We start from the raw sequence: 18,484 nt of genomic DNA on the forward strand, positions 1-18,484 counted from the left end.
CGGCCTTTGATTCTACTTATCAGTAATTTACAGTTACCTTAGTGTGAGTAAATGACAAACACAGATTGATACATAAGCCATAGTAATAAATCCCACCGAATACCATTTATCATTTTTCCCAAAATCTTATCACAACTCTCTCTTGTCTTTTTTTAAAGATTTATTTATTTATTCTTTAAAGACACACAGAGACAGAGAGGCAGAGACATAGGCAGAGGGAGATGCAGACTCTTCACAAGAGCCCAATGCAGGACTCCATCCCAGATCCTGGGATCACGACCTGAGCTGAAGGCAGCTGCCCAACCACTGAGCCACCCAGGCATCCCAAAACTCTCTCTTGTAAAAAAAAATAAATTGCAGAGCAAGGCATTTAATTCACTTAAATGAGCAAAACAAAGGAGATTCTATCATTTTGGAGCAATGAATGTCCAAATATGGCTGAAAGGTACACCCTGAGAATTAAATGAATTTATTTTATTTTTTAAAGATTTATTTATTTATTCATGAGAGACACAGACTGAGAGAGAGAGGCAGAGATGTAAGCAGAGGGAGAAGCAGGCTTCCTGTGAGGACCCCTATGCAGGACTCCATCCCAGGACCTCGGGATCACAACCTGAGCAGAAGGCAGGTGCCCAACCGCTGAGCCACCCAGGCATCCCGAATTAAATGATTTGAATGAACCCATTCAGGTTCATAAAGTTCCATTAACCTAACATCATGAAAGGAAACAAGATACAGGCACAAATGTCCTTGCTCATTTTGCAGTGCAATTGTCCAAGGATGCTGTGTTATAAACATCCTCATTGTCTTCAATGCTTGAAGCATCTGAGGAATTGGGATTGTTCATCACAATTCCCACGGAAGATAGACTGGTAACAAAGACATGCATCCAGTGTGCATAAATATCTCTGATGTTGTAGTAAGGTAGCTCATGATACTTCTCTGGTGGGTCCTCACTGCATTGGTCCACATCAGTGTCCTGCTTCTGGAAAAGTTGTTGAAGATAATGGTGATAGGAAGGGCCACCACCACGATGCCACAGATAATGCACATGCTGTCAATAAGCTTCCTGGCCAAGGTGACTGGGTGGGTGTCTCCGTGACCCATAGTAGTCAAGCTGATGATGGCTAACTACCAGCAGAGGGATGCTGGTAAGGCCGGATATGTGGTTATCTTTCTCCTCCAAGTAGATAAGCACAGAAAAGATGGAAAAGCCCACAGAGAGAAAGAGAAGCAGCAGCCCAACTTCATGATAGCTATGTCTCAGTGTGACCTAGAGACCAAAGTCCTACTGAGTGCCAGACAAGCATGGGAATTTGGAAAATCCTTATAAGCCTGAGGATCTCAATCACCTTGCCCATGTTCTCAGTGTCCTCACTCTCTTCCTCCTTGGTGTCTACCGCCAAGGTGATATAGAAGAGAATAAGGAAGATGAGGTCAATTATGTTCAGAGCGTTTTTCCAGAATTTCTTTTGACAGGGAGCAGGCAACCAGCTAGATGGTAAACTCACAGGTGAACCAAGTGATGCATGGGTCTCCAAGCCTTCCAGCATGAGGTCATCCATTTCTTCATCCTCATTCTGAAACTCTGATATACTGTGGACACACATAGCCTCAATGGAGGCCAGCATCATGCTCAAGGAGGAGATGGCAATGAGCTTGGCAGACAAGCAGTAGGCTGGGTTTTCCATTCAAATCCAGATCTTCTTCCAGAGTTGACCAAATCACATCTTGTCAAACTTCTCCAGCTCCTTCTCAGAGAAGACTCTTCAGAGGAGGAGTTGGTACTCCTGCTTTTCTGGTTCCAGTCCCCGTGGTTTTCTTCCTTGCTTTCCTGGTAGGGCTTACTACAGCAGAAGCTGATGAAGAGCTCCTCAATGCCCCAGTACTCCATCTTCTGGCAGATCAAAAACACATATAGCTCCTCCATGACAGGTACCTCCCCATGTAATAAAAATTCAAAACCTTTCTGAACAAGGAGGTGTTCAAAAAATAGTACTCTTTATTGGCCTTGCTGTATTCATCCCCTGGCTTCTGAAAGGCCTCTTCTGAGTGGTGGGTGAGCAGCTTTCTTTCTTTCTTTCTTTCTTTCTTTCTTTCTTTCTTTCTTTTTTAAAGATTTTATTTATTCATGAGAGGCGCAGAGAGAGAGTGGCGGGGAGAGGGAAAGAGGGAGGCAGAGAGAGAGGCAGGCTCCATGCAGGGAGCCAGATGCCAGGACGGCCAGACAGCCCCCACCCCCCCCATGAGCAGCTTTTTGATTCTGGTGTGAGGAAACCACAGGAGGGTGCTTTGGTTGAGGCACTGCTTAAAACACCACCCCCTCCCTGAAGTTAAAATTGAGGAATTCCTCCTCTTGTCCAGAGTGATGGAAAAACTCACCAAACCACAGTGGATAGAGGAGGCAAGGAGCTGAATGGGGAGGGAGATGAGGAAGTTCACACTGCACCCTTGTGGTGTAGATGTCACACTCTGCCCTCATTCTTCCAGTGGAATGTCCACCACCATCCAAGAAGCTCTGCCTTTCTTCCCTCACGGTATGTGTGGTGCACTTAGGCATTTCGCGGCCAAAAAGAAGAGAAGAATCCTGTTCTTTGTGTCAGCCAAAGTAATCACTGGGAAATCACTCTCCCAGATTTGGGGTGAGAGAGGATCCCCCACCTACGGGCTTCTTTGTCATCTGTAGAATTATAAGCTTCTGCTGCCCACCACATCTGCTTTGTGGCACGTACTCTGCTGGGAACTGCAAGAGTCCAGGTGACGCACTCAGACTCCCTGAGCCCGGCGGAGGCCGGCGAGGCTGCTTGCCCCGCGCTGCAGGGATCAGGCCTGGCGACACACAGCCCTGAGCTGAGCCAGCCGTGGTGGCGGTGGCAGGAAGGCAGGGTGGCCCGCCACAGTCTCTCGCCCTGTTCCTGCAGATTTCCAATTTTTTAAAACGTTTTAATTGACATTGCACTAAGTTTGTGGTTTAATTGACAAGAATTGGCATCTTTACAATTTTCCCATGTAGGTACGTTTATCTAAATCTTTATTTCACTTAGTGAAGCTTTCTTTATAATGATCTTTCCCATTTCTTTCTGGGTTTCATTCCCACGTATTTGTCTGTTTTTGTTACCTTGTGAATAGGCATGTCCTTTACCTCCTCTTACAATGCTATTGTACTTTTTTAAAAAGATTTTATTTATTTATTCATGAGAGACACACACAGAGGGAGAGAGAGAGAGACAGAGAGAGAGAGAGAGAGAGAGAGAGAGAGAGAGGCACAGACAGAAGCAGAGGGAGAAGCCGACTCCATTCAGGGAGCCCAACATGGGACTCAATCCGGAGCCTCCAGGATCACACCCTGGGCTGAAGGGGGCGCTAAACCGCTGAGCCACCTGGGCTGCCCTGTACTTTGATTTCACTGTTCTTATTCCATGTGCCAACACACTGGACCTATCTATGGTTTCTGCTGCTTTCAGAACAGCAATAAAAAAGGGGGGAAAGTTCCAGTGCTTCACCATGATCACTCCTAAAGAGGAGGGAAAAGGAAAAGAACAAGAATTGACTCCTAACTATGGGAAATGAACAAGGGGTAGTGGTAGGGGAGGTGGGTGGTGGGATGGGGTGACCGGGTGACCGGAACTGAGGGGGGCAATTGATGAGATGAGCACTGAGTGTTGTAATATATGTTGGCAAATCGAACTCCAATAAAAAATATACAAAAAAGTAAATAAAATCTTAAAATATATAAAAAAAGAGTTAAGTCCTATTGTTCCCCAAAATGCTCTCCCCCACGTTCCCTATAGGCCCTTTCATTTTTCATTTGTATTCTCTTGCTCCTTCTCCCCTGGCAATGGAGTAGTTTAGACTGGTTCTTCTGGTTTATTCAAGCATGTTTTTTTTTTTTTTTAACCCTGACAAGGTCTCCATTAAGTTTAGCCATCTGTATTCTATTGTCCTTTGTTTTTGGATGTATGGATATGGGATGATTTGGAAAGAAGGAAAGGTAGTTTGATGGCTCAACTTATTACTACAAATAAGTACTTCAAATAACCATGTCATGGATTTCCCTTTGAATAAATATTTGCATCTCATAAGGACCAATTGTCAATGTGTAAATATGTATCTAGAGTTCTGTGTTTTTCACTATCCAGACTTTTCAATTGGGTAGTAGATGGACTTGGTGACTCTACACAGGGCGGGGGGAAGGGGCATGCGAAGGTAAGGGAGGTAATGGGGAGAGGGGTAAGTTCCCACCAGTCTTCTCTCTCAGCCTGTTCTACCTTGCTACCTGGGCTGCCCTGTGTCAGACCCCACACTTTTTGCAGTTTGTGCCTAGGGAAGTGAGAAACTAACCCCAGTGCTCTGAGATTTTCCAATAGCTGATCTAATAATTTCTAAGACACCCCTGTCCCCCAGGGTGTATCAATCAACTAAAATTTGGTGGATAAAAAGAAGAAAGGGAGAAGGGAAGAAAAGGAAATATATATAAGCATTAAATCGTTATTTGTAATATCAAGAAAAATTGGGAATAAAACACTAAATATCCACACATAGGGGACTGACTATATAATTATGACGTATTTATGCAATAAAAGATTATTCGGCTATAAACCAAAAAACATTTTATGTAGTGATATCAAATGATTGACAAGATTGACGAAACCTCAGGGTTTCTATCTAGGAATTGCTTTGAGCCAGAAGATGTGGCTGGTTGTTATTCCTTCTTCTCTCTCCCTCCACAAAATTCCTCTCCGATGGACACTTCCTTTAGGTCCCAAGTTCTCACTACCTACAGCATCTAGCAAAGATCTATAGTCAGAGTCTTCCAGGCCTGCTTCCTGATGTGTAAGGAAAGCTTTTGGAATTTAGCAAAACTCTAAAGTGATGGCTACAAGTTTTTAAAATGAGCTTTAAGAACTTTAGGTTTCTTGAGCAAGGTACAAGCAGTAGCTTGCTTCTCTTTGTGTGAGGTTATAATCCTCAGTAGTTTTAATGGTGAATGGGCTACATAAGAACATTATTTACAGGGAGAATTATTTCCCCCCTGTAATTCAAATTAGTTGAATTTTTTGTAACAGTATCATGTTTACTTGCTAAAGGGATTGCACCAGACCAAGGTTAAGAATTGGTGGGGATGCAGGGGGCCAAGTAGGTAACCAGGTCACTGCCCTCCCTCCCTATATGTTTGCCTCAGTCCTTGGGGGCTGGAACAAGAAACACTGTATGTGGAATTACGAAGCTCTACAAAGCATATATCAGGCATCTCACATAACGTGCTGTCCACAAGGCTGTGCAAAGATAGGTCAACCAATTCTTTATACGTCATATTCAATTTATTGTAAAAAATTAGTAATATCCTAATGGTTCAAAGTTCAAAAGATAAAAAAGTTCAAAACATAACAAAGGGTATATATTAAAAATCTCCTTCCCACCTCTCTGTCACCACTACCCAGCTCTCCCCCACCACAGGCAATATTACCAGTTTCTCATGCACCATTCGAGAGAAATTTTATATCTATGTATATACATAGATGATTATATATACATATGTGTGTGTGTTAACACATATATAAAAATCTTCTCAATCATTTGATATCATTACATAAAAATGTTTTTTGGTTTATAGCCGAATAATCTTTTATTGCATAAATATGTCATAATTACATAGTCCCCTATGTGTGGATATTTAGTGTTTTATTTCCTATTTTTTCTTGATATTACAAATAACGATTCAATGCTTATACATATTTCCTTTTCTTCCCTTCTCCCTTTCCTCTTTTTATCCACCCAATTTTAGTTGATTAAGCTATATTTCTTGGTGTTTCCCTTTGTGCTACTGAATATACTTAGACCTTTATTGCCAGGTTTGTCTGCTTTAGATGGTGTCTTTTGACTGCAGCTGCTAAGGATAAGAACATCACCATATTTATATTACCTCCCACCTTTTTCTTCCCTCTCCCAATTACTGTTAGTTATATCATTTCTATTTCATCTGGGTTATCACCATTACATTTGTTCCATAACCAGTCACTGCATTTGTTTTGGTCTTTGTCCTAAATTTACATAGACTTGACAGCAATTGCTAGAGTTTTGCTATCGTTTCTTTCTTCCCTGTGCTTCTGTCACTTTTGTTTTCCTCTTTGTGATTCTCTAACATTTTTCCTGAGGCCTGACAGCTCATGTTGTGGTTCATTCTTATCTTGCCATCCCTTTCTTGAGCTCTTGCTTAATTGCTTCATTAAAACTTTCTAACTCATGGAGAAATATTTGGTGACAATTTTCATCTACTTTTTTTCTGATGAGTTTTCTTTATCTGTCCTGCATTTTTCAGGCCCTTTTTCTCTCATTGTGGTGTATTACTTATGTTTACCTATTGGGCCACTTCTATTTTGATTCCTCATCTTTGAGGGATATCAGGTTTTATTGAACCAGTTCTTTTTTTAGAAAGTCCATCAAAGACAAGTGTCAGGGAGCACCTGGGTGGCCTAGTGATTGAGCGTCTGCCCTTGACTCAGGTCCTGATCCCAGAATCCTGGGATGGAGTCCCGCATTGGGCTCCCCCCAGGGAGCCTGCTTCTCCCTCTGCCTAAGTCTCTGCCTCTCTTTCTGTGTCTCTCATGAATAAATAAATAAAATCTTTTTTAAAATTTTTACTTATTTATGATAGTCATACACACAGAGAGAGAGAGAGAGGCAGAGACACAGGCAGAAGGAGAAGCAGGCTCCATGCACCGGGAGCCTGACGTGGGACTCGATCCCGGGTCTCCAGGATTGCGCCCTGGGCCAAAGGCAGGCGCTAAACTGCTGCGCCACCCAGGGATCCCAAAATCTTTTTTTTTTTTTTTTTTAAGACAAGGGTCAGAGTTGTTTTCCCTGATACCAAAAATTTTCCTTATGTCCCATTTCCTTATGTCTCTGTCCCATTAGACAGAGGTAGCTATGGGGCTGTAGCATGTGCAGTCTCTCCTCTTCCTTGCTGCTTAGGGGAAGACTCCTCTCCAGCACTACCTTGGTGACAGATTACTTCCTGCAAATTGACCTGTCTCTGTTACTCATTATTTTGCCCACTTCTCTATGCTTCTTATTATGGATATCCTGCTCTGTAGTGGCTCTTGTTGTCAACTTGTACGTGCTTTAAGAAATATACAAATTTATTAAGAGACTATTTCTCACACGGAGTGTTCTTAGTACACTAAAAAAAAAAATTAACTACAAATTAATGGAGATGCTATCTGTGAAGGAGTTAGAGCTCAGTATCCTCCCAGGCTTGGTTTCAACAGAGCCTCTAGTCAGGCCAGGAAAGGCAAACAACGGCATGTTTTCTGCCAGCCTTTCTGAGCTCTCTTACATGGCACAGGGGGGAAAGAAACACAGTTTCTTCCTGTCCTGGCAACTAAGCTTGTGTCTGTTAAGAGAAAAATGGGTAACACAAAAGATGCTTAAATCATATCCTATTGCATCTTTAGTTGAAGTGGCTTTTCATCACTAATTTTCTTGGCATTCATCACACTCCATTGTGTTTTCTGTGTTCCCCATTACATGGTAAGCTCTGTGAACACAAGAATGGTGACTGTTTTCTTTACTATTGAATCTCCATCTGCCTCACACATAATTAGTGCTCAGTGCCTACTCAATTTGATTGTCTGGCATTAAAGCTGCAATTCTGATTCTGGACAGAAATTTGTAAGCACAAATTTTGTGCTTACCTCTATATTTTTAAAATATTTTCAATAAATAAGCATTATATTTGCAAAGAGAATTTTGTTTTAAAATGTGTGAAATAACATTTATGATGTGGTCCTAATTAATTTTTAAAATGCAGATGCATGGAAAAAAACAGAAAGTGACACACTCTTTATCTTGAGGTGCTGTTTTCAGGTCTCTTCTCTTTTCAGGAAATTCATCCACTGCTATGGCTTCATTTATCATCTATATGTTAATGACTCATAAGTCAATATATCCTGAGTTTCAAGATTAATTAATGCCAACAGATTGCATATACTGCAGATATTTCATGTTCAACATGTTTGAAATTGGAGCCATCATTCTCCAGTCCCATATGAAAATGTTTCCACCTCTTGTCTTCTCTGTCTCCGTGGACACAACCACCATCCATCCGGTTGCACCTGCCAGACACCTAGTTATTACTGACTTCTTCCTTCTCTCTCATCCTATATTGCTAGCTTTTCTCAAAGTCTCATTGATTCTGCTTCATTGCTACTTTTCTATAAACATTAATATTTCTCAGACCAATACATGCCTATGATAACAATGCATTTTGTACAGAATTTATGATGAAATTGAATAATTTCCCCCTCCTGTTCTTCCCTAGACATGGTACCACTCTCTAGAGTCCAGTGGGAACCTTTCTCAACTGTTCTGATTTTTAGGTCCTTCTGTTGCTGTGGTTTTCAACCAGAATTTTGCGCCCCCAGGGGAAATCTGTCAGTGACTAGAGACATTTTTAGTTGTCGCAACTGAGGAAAATGGCACTATTGACATCTTGGAAGGTAAAGGCCAGGGATACTGCAATGCACAGAACAGTCTCCAGCCCAAAATGCTTCTAGCGCCAAGACTGAGAACTAGCTTGTGGTTTTCTACAAAATGCCAAAAATACGCTTGTACCTCTAATGACCTTCTGCTATGAAAATAGGACACTGTAGCTCACTTATTTTATAATTCTTCTTCCCCCTCTCTTATTCCTAATGTTTATAGTGTTATTAGTAAGCATAGATTCATTATACAGTCAACAGCTATTTATTGAGCACCATGTGTGCCAGGCACTATTCAAAGCATTTGGAATTTGGTAGCAAGCAAGACAGAATAGCCTTTATGAAGCTTGCTTTCTTATGGAGGAAACTGGCCATGAAATCAATTAAAATAAAGTAGCTAAATGTAACTTTAAATGATATACATGAACATTTTTTCCCTAAACTTCCACCAGGATTTGTTCACTTCTCACTTTCTAGAATAAGGATAGCTCTACTGTCCTTTATTTTTTCATCATCTTCTACATACCAAGTTATGCCAGCTGTATTTTATTAAGTCTTTTGCCAACTTGAAATATCATTCCCAAGGTGATATGTGAATCATTTTCTAAAACTATACAAAATAGATTTGAGTATTAGGACGCTACATGTCTCAGCAACGAGCATCATTTATACAGTTACAATCATCTAAATTCTGTTCATGATTTTCAACTTATGGAGTTGAAAGCAAAAAATTTACTGGGAGATTCAGTTGTTACAGAACATAATATAAAAATAAACTAAAGGGCACCTAGGTGGCTCAGTCAATTAAGTGTCTGCCTTCAGCTCAGGTCATGATGCTGCAGTCGGGCTCCCAGCTCAGCAGAGAGTCTGCTTTCCCCCTTCCTTCTGCACCTCCCCCTGCTCCTGATAGATTTAGCAATAAAAATAAAAGATGCCCAGTTAAATTTGGATTTCAAGTAAATAATTAATAATTGTTTTAGTATAAGTTTGTCCCATGCAATGTTTGGGGCATACTTATACTGAAAAAATGTTTTATGTTCATTTGAAATTCAATTTTAACTGAGAGTCCTATATTTTATCTGACAGCTCTTTCTAAGGGTCCTCAGTTGGGACAGTTCATGTCTATTCTACATGATTTTTTCCTCCAGCAGGTTAGGTTGGACTTCCACACATGGTGGTTTCAGAGTAGGAAGAGTGCAAGCCCCATGGAAAATGCACTGTTCAAGCCTCTTTATGGGTCATTTTCCTTATTTTCAAACTGCCCCCCAAAATTCACATGGTCAACTCCAGAGTCAATGTGGGAGGGGACCACACAATGGTATGGATACGGGAAGGCATGGTTCACTGGGAACCATCACTGTAATATTTTCTTAGAGATTCTGCTACTTGTTTTTCCTCCCTTATTTGCCTCTAGTTTTTCTAACCTCTCAACTGACTTTATCAAGTCCCCCTTTGTTCATGAGTTCACCCACTACCTCAAATCCTCTGCCATCTTGTTCCACTTTGGTCTGGTCAACAAAGTGTGCTGTTTAGCTGTTATCTTAAAACTAACCTTTATTGCTTTCCCAAGTGAGGATCACCATTTCCTTGATTCTGTATTTCCCTTTGGCTTGAGTACTACCGGAGGACATTTTCAAATAACTCCTAAAAGGAGGTCTACAGGAGACAAACTTCCTGAATATTTTCAGTTTTTTTTTTAAAGATTTTATTTATTTATTCATGAGAGACACACACAGAGAGAGAAAGAGAGAAGCAGAGACACAGGCCGTGGGAGAAGCAGGCACCATGCAGGGAGCCCCACGTGGGACTTGATCCCAGGTCTCCAGGATCACGCCCTGGATTGAAGGCAGCGCTAAACCGCTGAGCCACCCAGGCTGCCAATATTTTCAGTCTTAAAAACATCTTTACTGTCACCACATAACCCTTGATAGTGTGTTTAGAGATAGGATAATAGAGAAACGCATGTTTTCTAAAGATTTTAAGACACTTATTCATTGACATTGACTATCCAGTGTTATAAATAAGAAGTCTGATGCTAATATGATTTGTAGATGACTTTCCCCCTACCCTCGAAAGATTTTAGAGGGTAAAATCCTCTCTCTTAATCTTTATTATTCTAGACTTATTTTAGGATATGCCTAGGTGAGGATCTTTTTTTATTGGTTGTATTAGGCAAACAGTACATATTTCTTTGTAGTTAAAAAAATAGAGATGGGGCACCTGAGTGGCTCTGTAGATTAAGCATCTGCCTCCAGCTCATGTCATGATCCCCAGGTCCTGGGATCAAGCCCAAAGATGGGCTCTCTGCTCATCAAAGTCTACTTCTCCCTCTCCCTCTGCACTTCTCCTTGCTTGTGTACTCTCTGTCGTAAATACATAAAATCTTCTAAAAATTAAAAAAAAATAAAAAGAGAGATACAGGGAAAAATGAGATTATATGTACAAATCATTCATAATTAATAAATATGAACACTTTCTTGCATTTGTTTAAAAGATTTGTATTAGCAGATCAAATTAAACAACATAAACCATTGGAGTCACACTTTGTTCCATCCCTTCCCAGAGGTAATTGATATTGTAAAATTGATGTGCATCTTTCAGTATGCACTTTAAATTACTCTAGAAATAAATGTATCAAAATACTATATAGGATTGTTTCATATGCCTAAAATTATATAAATGGCATTATACCATATCTTTCTACAAATTGCTCATTTCACACATTAGGTTACTGAGAATTGTCTAGACTGAAATATAGAAATCTAGCCCACTCATTTTTACTGCTTTATAAATTCTGTTATATAAATATATGATGGATTCCTTATTCAAAAACCTACACAGCAAACATCAACCTTACTGCTGAAACATCAACCATTAAAATGGGAAACAAGACAAGCATGCACTGTAACATCAATACTGCTGCTCTGGAGGTCTTTGACAGTACAATGAGATAAGAAAAAGAAATGAGCTATAAAATATTGTACAGGAAAAGACAAAACTGTCATAATTTGTAAATTATGTTTATGTACTTAAAATTCAGAAAAAAAGGAAGCAAAATAAACTAACGAGAGTTCACAAAAATGACTATAGAATGATAATGCTACACCAGGAACTTTTATATGAATGAACAATAATTGTTTCTTATTAAATTTATTTTGGAATAGAAATATATATATGTACAAAATTCAAAAAGCACAAAAAAAACAGAAAAAATTAGTCTCTCACTGAATTTTTCCTATGCACACCCAACATATCTGTCAAGAGGTAGAAACTGCTATGCCTTTCTTTGTATATCATTACAAAGATAATTTTACACTCTAGAAAATGTAAAATCACATGTATGATACAATAACATAGTTAATATTGATGAAAATACAGACAACACACTTTATTCAACTTGCTATTCTCTCACACAAGTAAAGTAATTTTGATGAGAGAAGAAACCAGTCCCCACTTCCCCATGTTGCTAAAGTAGGCCAGAGGACAGTTTCCTATAGGCAGGAGTATGTCCTGAGAAGGAACCTGGGGCAGAGGCTTGCTCACAAGCACCAACACCCACCTCCCTGCTCACACACAAGGCACCTGCCATAGGGGCCCCAGTGAGCTGAGGGCCCCTGAGTGAGAGTTTCCTGGGAGACAGCTGTGCCTCAGGAGAGGCTTCACACCAGGGAGCCACAGAGGGGATGCTCGGCTGCATGCATGAGCATCCCAGACATGTCACACAGCAGCATGAGAATGGAGTGATAAATGGTGCTGGTTTAGTCTGTTATCCATTTGGGGGAAGAAGTAAAGTTGGACCACACCTCCGACCTTGCATGAAGGTAAATTCCAAGTAGATCTGTGAGACAACCCTTGAAGTGGAAAAGCGTGAAGGCGAGGGCGGGGCAAGATGGCGGAGGAGTAGGGTCCCCAAGTCACCTGTCCCCACCAACTTACCTAGATAAGTTTCAAATCATCCTGAAAACCTACGAATTCGACCTGAGATTTAAAGAGAGAAGAGCCGGAACGCTACAGAGAGAAGAGTTTGCGCTTCTAACAAGTACAACTCATTTTTAGCCACTCTGCACTGAGCAAAATGACTAGAAAGAAGAACTCACCGCAAAAGAATCAGAAACAGTACTCTCTGCCACAGAGGTACAGAATTTGGATTACAATTCGATGTCAGAAAGCCAATTCAGAAGCACAATTATAAAGCTACTGGTGGCTCTGGAAAAAAGCATAAAGGATTCAAGAGACTTCATGACTGCAGAACTTAGATCCAATCAGGCAGAAATTAAAAATCAATTGAATGAGATGCAATCCAAACTGGAGGATCTAACGACGAGGGTTATTGAGGGTTATTCATCCAAGATAGGCAGAAACTGAAAGAATATGTGACCGCCAAACCGGCTCTGCAAGAAATATTAAGGGGGGACTCTGTAAAAGAAAGAGGAGGACACCCAAAGAAATAATCCACAAAAACAGGGACTGAGTAGGTATTATGATGACACTAAATTCATATCTTTCAATGGTAACTCTGAACGTGAATGGGCTTAACGATCCCATCAAAAGACGCAGGGTTGCAGGGCTTCAGACTGGATAAAAAAGCAAGACCCATCTATTTGCTGTCTACCAGAGACTCATTTTAGACCTAAGGACACCTACAGCCTGAAAATGAAAGGTTGGAGAACTATTTACCATTCAAATGGTCCTCAAGGAAAAGCGTGAAGGCATTAAGAAACCATGTAGGAGGGGCACCTGGGTGGCTGAGTCAATTACGCAGCTGCCCTTGGCCCAGGTCATGAACCCGGTGTCCTGGGATCGAGCCCCCACATCGGGCTCCCTGCTGGATGGGCAGCCTGTTTCTCTCTCTTCAACACTTTTGCTCTCTCTCTCTCTCTCTCTCTCTCAAATAAATAAATAAATAAATAAATAAATAAATAAATAAATGAAATATTTTTAAAAAGGAAACCCTACAGAAGACTCTTTCTGTAATCAGGGCATGAGGGAGGGCATCCTAAGCCACACACAAAAACAAGAGGCAATAAGGGAAAAGCAGTCTTCCCTCAGGGGGAACAGGAGGCCAGGAGCAAAGAGAGGAGGGAAGTGACAGAGGGTGGGTGGGGTGATGCATGCAGCATGAGTGGCAGACAAGGGATTGATTGGCCAATCCTCTGCAGGACTGTGCTGGACTATAGTGAGGCACCCATCTAAATCCTAGACCAAGGGAGCCCCCAGAAGGGATCCTGGGGCCAGTCATGGCCACAGTGGTCAAACTCTAAGCCGAATGGTGCTGTGGTGGCTTAGACATAGGCTTGGTGAGGGCTGTGCCTATCTGTGGGTGGCACACATCAAAGTGAGGGGATGGTGGTTGAAACCGGGCGAGGAGGCAAAGTTTGAGACTGGATGTATGCGGTGGGAAGCTGGATGTCTGCAACCTCCTGTGTGTGCACTTATTGGGGGCCAGGTGAGTGTGGGGGTTAAATCACAAAATCCCCAGGAGAGGTAGCAAGCTGGGGAGGCACTGGGAGTTAGTGTGCAGCCAGTACTTACAGGCACCAAATGTAGATGTCATCAGGAGATGAAAAGAAGCAAAACCGGGTCTTTTCGGGAGCTGGTAGGCAGTCTGTGGGAACTAGGCCCCTCAGAGTGACCCAAGAGGCAGGCTAGGCTGGGGTGGGCCCCATCAAGGCAGGGCACTTCCCCACACAGTGTTGACAGCTGCAGCTTTGATGACCTTGTCAAGTGTTTACCATGGAGAAGCCCAGAAAGAATCTGTTAGTTGCAGCAGGCAGGTAGGCAAGTTTGGTGCTTGGTGGTCCCATGCTGTTTCATTTTGAATTAGGTATGGGAGGGGGCACCATGGTCTTCCTGGTGCTGATAGCCTCTCAATGTCTTAATCAGGTCCTGACTGGCAGGCCTGCTCCCGAATCCCTTCCACTGGCCCTAGGGCTCCTGCCCTGGCACAGCAACCAACCAAGGGATAAAGGGCAGACGGGGGGCCTGAGCTACCAGACAGGGGAGTGTTTGGGGGAGGGCAGGGCCAACAGATGCACAGGAGGCTTTTGCCTTGGGCCAAGACTACACCCTGGAGACCCTTGGATGCCAAGGCTTGCCTGTGACAGACAGTTGCTCAGGAGATGAGCAGAAAGTCTCCAAGGCCCTCCCTGGGTTAGAAGTCAGCTGTGGCCTGAAAGTGCCAAGTGCCTGCCTTGGAGACGGAGGACAACTGTGCCAGCACTCAGATGGAGATTTGGCAGAGCACAGAGGAGGAGGGAAGTGCCTGTTAATTTGGGACCCCCATCCAGGAGGAAGTAGAAAATCTCCTGCCTTCGTGCTGAGGTTAAAGAGGTGTCTGTCGCTGAAGACAGCAAAGACCAAAGCATGCTCCACTGGGACAAGTGAGTGTGGGAGCTGCCTGCAGAGCAAACTGACTGGAAACATTGCCCAGTCCACCTGAGGCTGGCTTGGGAGAAAGGGGTGGTCGCATTAGCAACTCTTAGCAAACATGACAGGATTCAGCAGTCAGCAGAGGAAGCCCAGGGAGGGTGGCACCCAGCGTGCGTGCGTGTGTGTGTGTGTGTGTGTGTGTGTGTGTGTGCGCGCGCGCGCGTCCTGCTGGGGGTGTGGCGTCACAGCAACCACAAGTCACATGCTGGCCATCTAAGGTGCCAGTGCCTGGGAAGAGGCAGTGTCCCCACTGCAGGTTAGAAGACTCCCCAGAGATGGTCCTGGGAGCTGGCAGACAACCACCCGCACTTGCTAGTCAGCCCAAAGTGCGGGGCAGATGGGTACAAGCTGAAGAGTTGTGATCTACCCGCAACCCAAACTCTAGGAGAATGGAGGAAAAAATAAGACTATGGTCTGTGTGGAGGAGAGCAGTCAGAGGGCAGAGCACACATACAGTGCTGATGCCCAGGGCACAGGGCTCAGACAGCATCCCAGCGAGACAAGGAGAGGGCAATAGGCACAGAGACAGCACTGCCTAAGGGAAGGGAACCTGGCTTTGGTGATGCAGGGGCCAAGGGTTGCCGGGAGGGGTCTGGCAGTGCTGGGAGGGGTGGCAGCATGAGTCGTCCGGATCCACAGAGTGGTTCTGTACACAGGGCTGGGTTCCTCCTTTCCTCCAAGTGGTGTCAGGAGCTTGGATGCGGGGAGGGGCAGAGCTGTCTCCCGATGGACCAGCCATAGCATAGCCCTGCCAGGAACCCCAGCGTCTGCCTTACCACCCTGATGGGGAGTTCGTGGGGAGGGGGGTGCTTCACTGGCCCCTTCTTGGATGTCACTAAAGGTACCGGGGAGAGGCCAGAAAGGAGGCTTCCCCAAAGGAAGCGGGGCCAACCCTTCTCACTCTGCCAGGGATTTGGGCTTGGGGTCCCAAGGAAGGCAGTGGGCCTGGAGGTAGGTTTAACAGCTGCTTCGCAGGACAGAGAGAACTATACCACGCAGCAAAGGACAACTGTCATTGCCATTCTTGTGCATTAAATGCACAGAGGTGCGTTGCCGAGTGGTCCCCAAGGCTGTGCAGACAAGCCCCAAGGATACTGACCTTCCGTCTAGGCTGGCAGTTAAGGAAAGGCATCTTCATTGAGGGATTGCTCTGCTCCAGGTGCCAGACTCTGAGTCACCTGCTTCACAGGTGCTGTCTCCTTGAGTCCTAATTCCACACAGCCCACCTCTGCTCCCTTGCTTCCGCCCCCAGCACCCAGCCCCTTCTTGAGGCTTATATTGAGCCATGCAGCCAGCCTCTCCCCCTGCCTCCTAGGAGCACTGAGAAGTGTGCACCTGTCAGGGAGCAAGCACCCTACTTAGGTCGCATTGGTTGCATATTTTTGTCTTCCTCTGCATGTAGACTGTAAACTCAAGGACAAGTTCCATGTCTTGCTTTTGTCAATCAAAGCACACAACTTTATTGATGATACATACAAACATAGGCGTGGGTGGGTGAAGTTAAGTCAGTACAGCACAGAGAAAGGCAGTGTACTTTTTGGATCAACGGGTTCACCATCCATCACCTCGCAAAGGAGGAGTAAAGGAAAAAGAATTCAACCTAAGCAGCAACAGATGCATTTTCAGCACGAGCCCGATATGCGTCTGGTCTCCCCCAAACGGTCCAGCTTAGACAGGGAGACCAGCACAGGCAAGGCATCCCTCGCGGTGCTCTAATATGATGTTCTGTAGCCACAGCTGGCAGCTGAAAGGATCCCTTTGCCACACGAGGAAGGCCGCAAGGGAGTCATTGACAATGCACGTTGCCTGCAGACTGACTGCAAAACCAAGGAGTCACTCAAAGCTCTGTGAGAACCCCTGCCTGGCCCCTAAGAGTGTGGTCCTCGATTTAGCAAGTGTAACTTTCACCCCGTGATGTGGTGATTGGCTAAGGCTGGATCTCCGATGGCATCCACTGCAGATTCTCTGCATGAGAACGACACGAGTGTGTGTTCACCGGAAGGGTTTTGGGTGGATTCGGTTCCATTCTGTTCGAGGTGGCCATTTAAGAGGCCAGGGTTTGCGGGAGAACCTGTCTGTTGGCGTTCCTGATAAAGAGGGACGTGAAGGAGAGCAGCATTTGGGCCCCCAGCAATTCCCCTGCCAAGACAGGCTTTTCAGACAAACCTATCAACAGTTTCAAAACCTGAACCTCAGCACATTCACTTCCCTCTGATATCAAAGGAAACTTCACGTCTGAAATGGGCTTGGCAAGCATGTTATTAATAACTGTCATGCTTATTAACAAATTTAATCCGGCCTGCTGCAGAAATGAGTTGCAGCAATGTGACACAGTCTCCCGACACACTTCATTGACGTACATCTTAATCTGGCCCTGATTTTCAACACTTGCATTCAAGTTATCCAGAGCACATAAAGCCTTCTCCTTAATAGCAGGGTGGGGAGTGAGGATCGTGTTTCCAACAATGGGGAGACTGGCCAAATGACTATTGATATCGTGGCTAAATGAAAACCCAGCATCCTTGAGCTGAGCAAACCACATTTTTCCCTGAATGAAAGGATGCCTGGAGAGGTCAAGAATACAGCTAAAAGTTGTTATATCTTCAGCATCACCAAAAAACAGGTAATTTTAGTTGGGGAAAGGTTGATTCTCTTTTATTCATACAGTGTCCTCCTGGGAGGCCCCATGTTCTTACTACGCATGGTTCATTCAGCCAGATACCATGGACTTATCTTTTCCTAGATCCTTAATTGTCCTCATCTTGCGTGATGTTCCCTGCTCTGCTCATCTTTTAGTGTGGTTGCACCCTTCTCTAATTAGTGAGTAAGCACTTCAGTAAATTCTACCCCTGACCTCCAGATCTGTTTACATTAAATCACCTACTTGAGCACATCCAACGTATGCAAATCACAGAAGTTCACCCTCTTGCAAATGCTATATAATTGTGATGATTGCTGGACATTTGTTTCCTAGACACAAATTGTGCTAACTGCTATCCAATAGGGCAATGCAAATACATAGATATTTTATCTGAGTTTCCTCAGATGGATATGTCAACACTCAGAATACAAGGATATCAATACCTTTCTCTCCTCACCAAGGGTCTAAATCTTCAAATGTTTCTTCTTTGGCTTTTTCCTCCTTTATATTCATTCCCTCTGCTTCCTCTATACTCATTTCCCCTGTTTCCTCAGAGGTACAACACTGGACTTTTCCAGCACCAAAGTAAGAAGGAAGGAGACCAAAGGCTGGGAGAGGAAGATTCTGAGTTACCTCTGGACCTTGTATCCTGACTTGGATATCTCTACCCTCCACTGGTTATCTCCAGGATATCACACTCTATAGAGCAATTTCCTTCCTTCCTTGCCTAAATTTATGTCTACAGTTAAGCAAGAGAGAACGGGGATCGGTAGATGTACTGGCACATAAGTGCCCTCTCCCTAGAGTGAGAAATCTAGTTTTCAAATGTCTCCTATTTAGATCTCAGGCACACCCTCCACCCTGTGTTCCAAACACTTTTATCATCCCACCCCACTCCCACCCCCAAATGCTTACTTTTTCCATTTCCTTGCCC

General features: G+C 43.6%; 1 protein-coding gene and 1 pseudogene across 1 annotated transcript; both read right to left on the bottom strand.

The window, feature by feature from the left end:
• Window positions 1-754: 754 nt before the first annotated feature.
• LOC140628462 (delayed-rectifier potassium channel regulatory subunit KCNS3-like) lies at window positions 755-2,560 on the bottom strand (annotated as a pseudogene).
• Window positions 2,561-16,340: 13,780 nt separating this feature from the next.
• LOC140628463 (protein ARMCX6-like) lies at window positions 16,341-17,612 on the bottom strand. The gene is made up of 2 exons (XM_072817808.1): window positions 17,606-17,612; window positions 16,341-17,510 (listed from the first exon to the last, which is right to left on the bottom strand). The coding sequence occupies exons 1-2, from the start codon at window positions 17,610-17,612 to the stop codon at window positions 16,954-16,956; spliced, it is 564 nt and encodes a 187-aa protein (XP_072673909.1). The 3' UTR covers window positions 16,341-16,953.
• Between the last annotated feature and the right edge of the window lie 872 nt (window positions 17,613-18,484).

Source organism: Canis lupus, chromosome X (genome assembly GCF_048164855.1).
Source record: "Canis lupus baileyi chromosome X, mCanLup2.hap1, whole genome shotgun sequence".
Classification (NCBI taxonomy): Eukaryota; Metazoa; Chordata; class Mammalia; order Carnivora; family Canidae; genus Canis; species Canis lupus.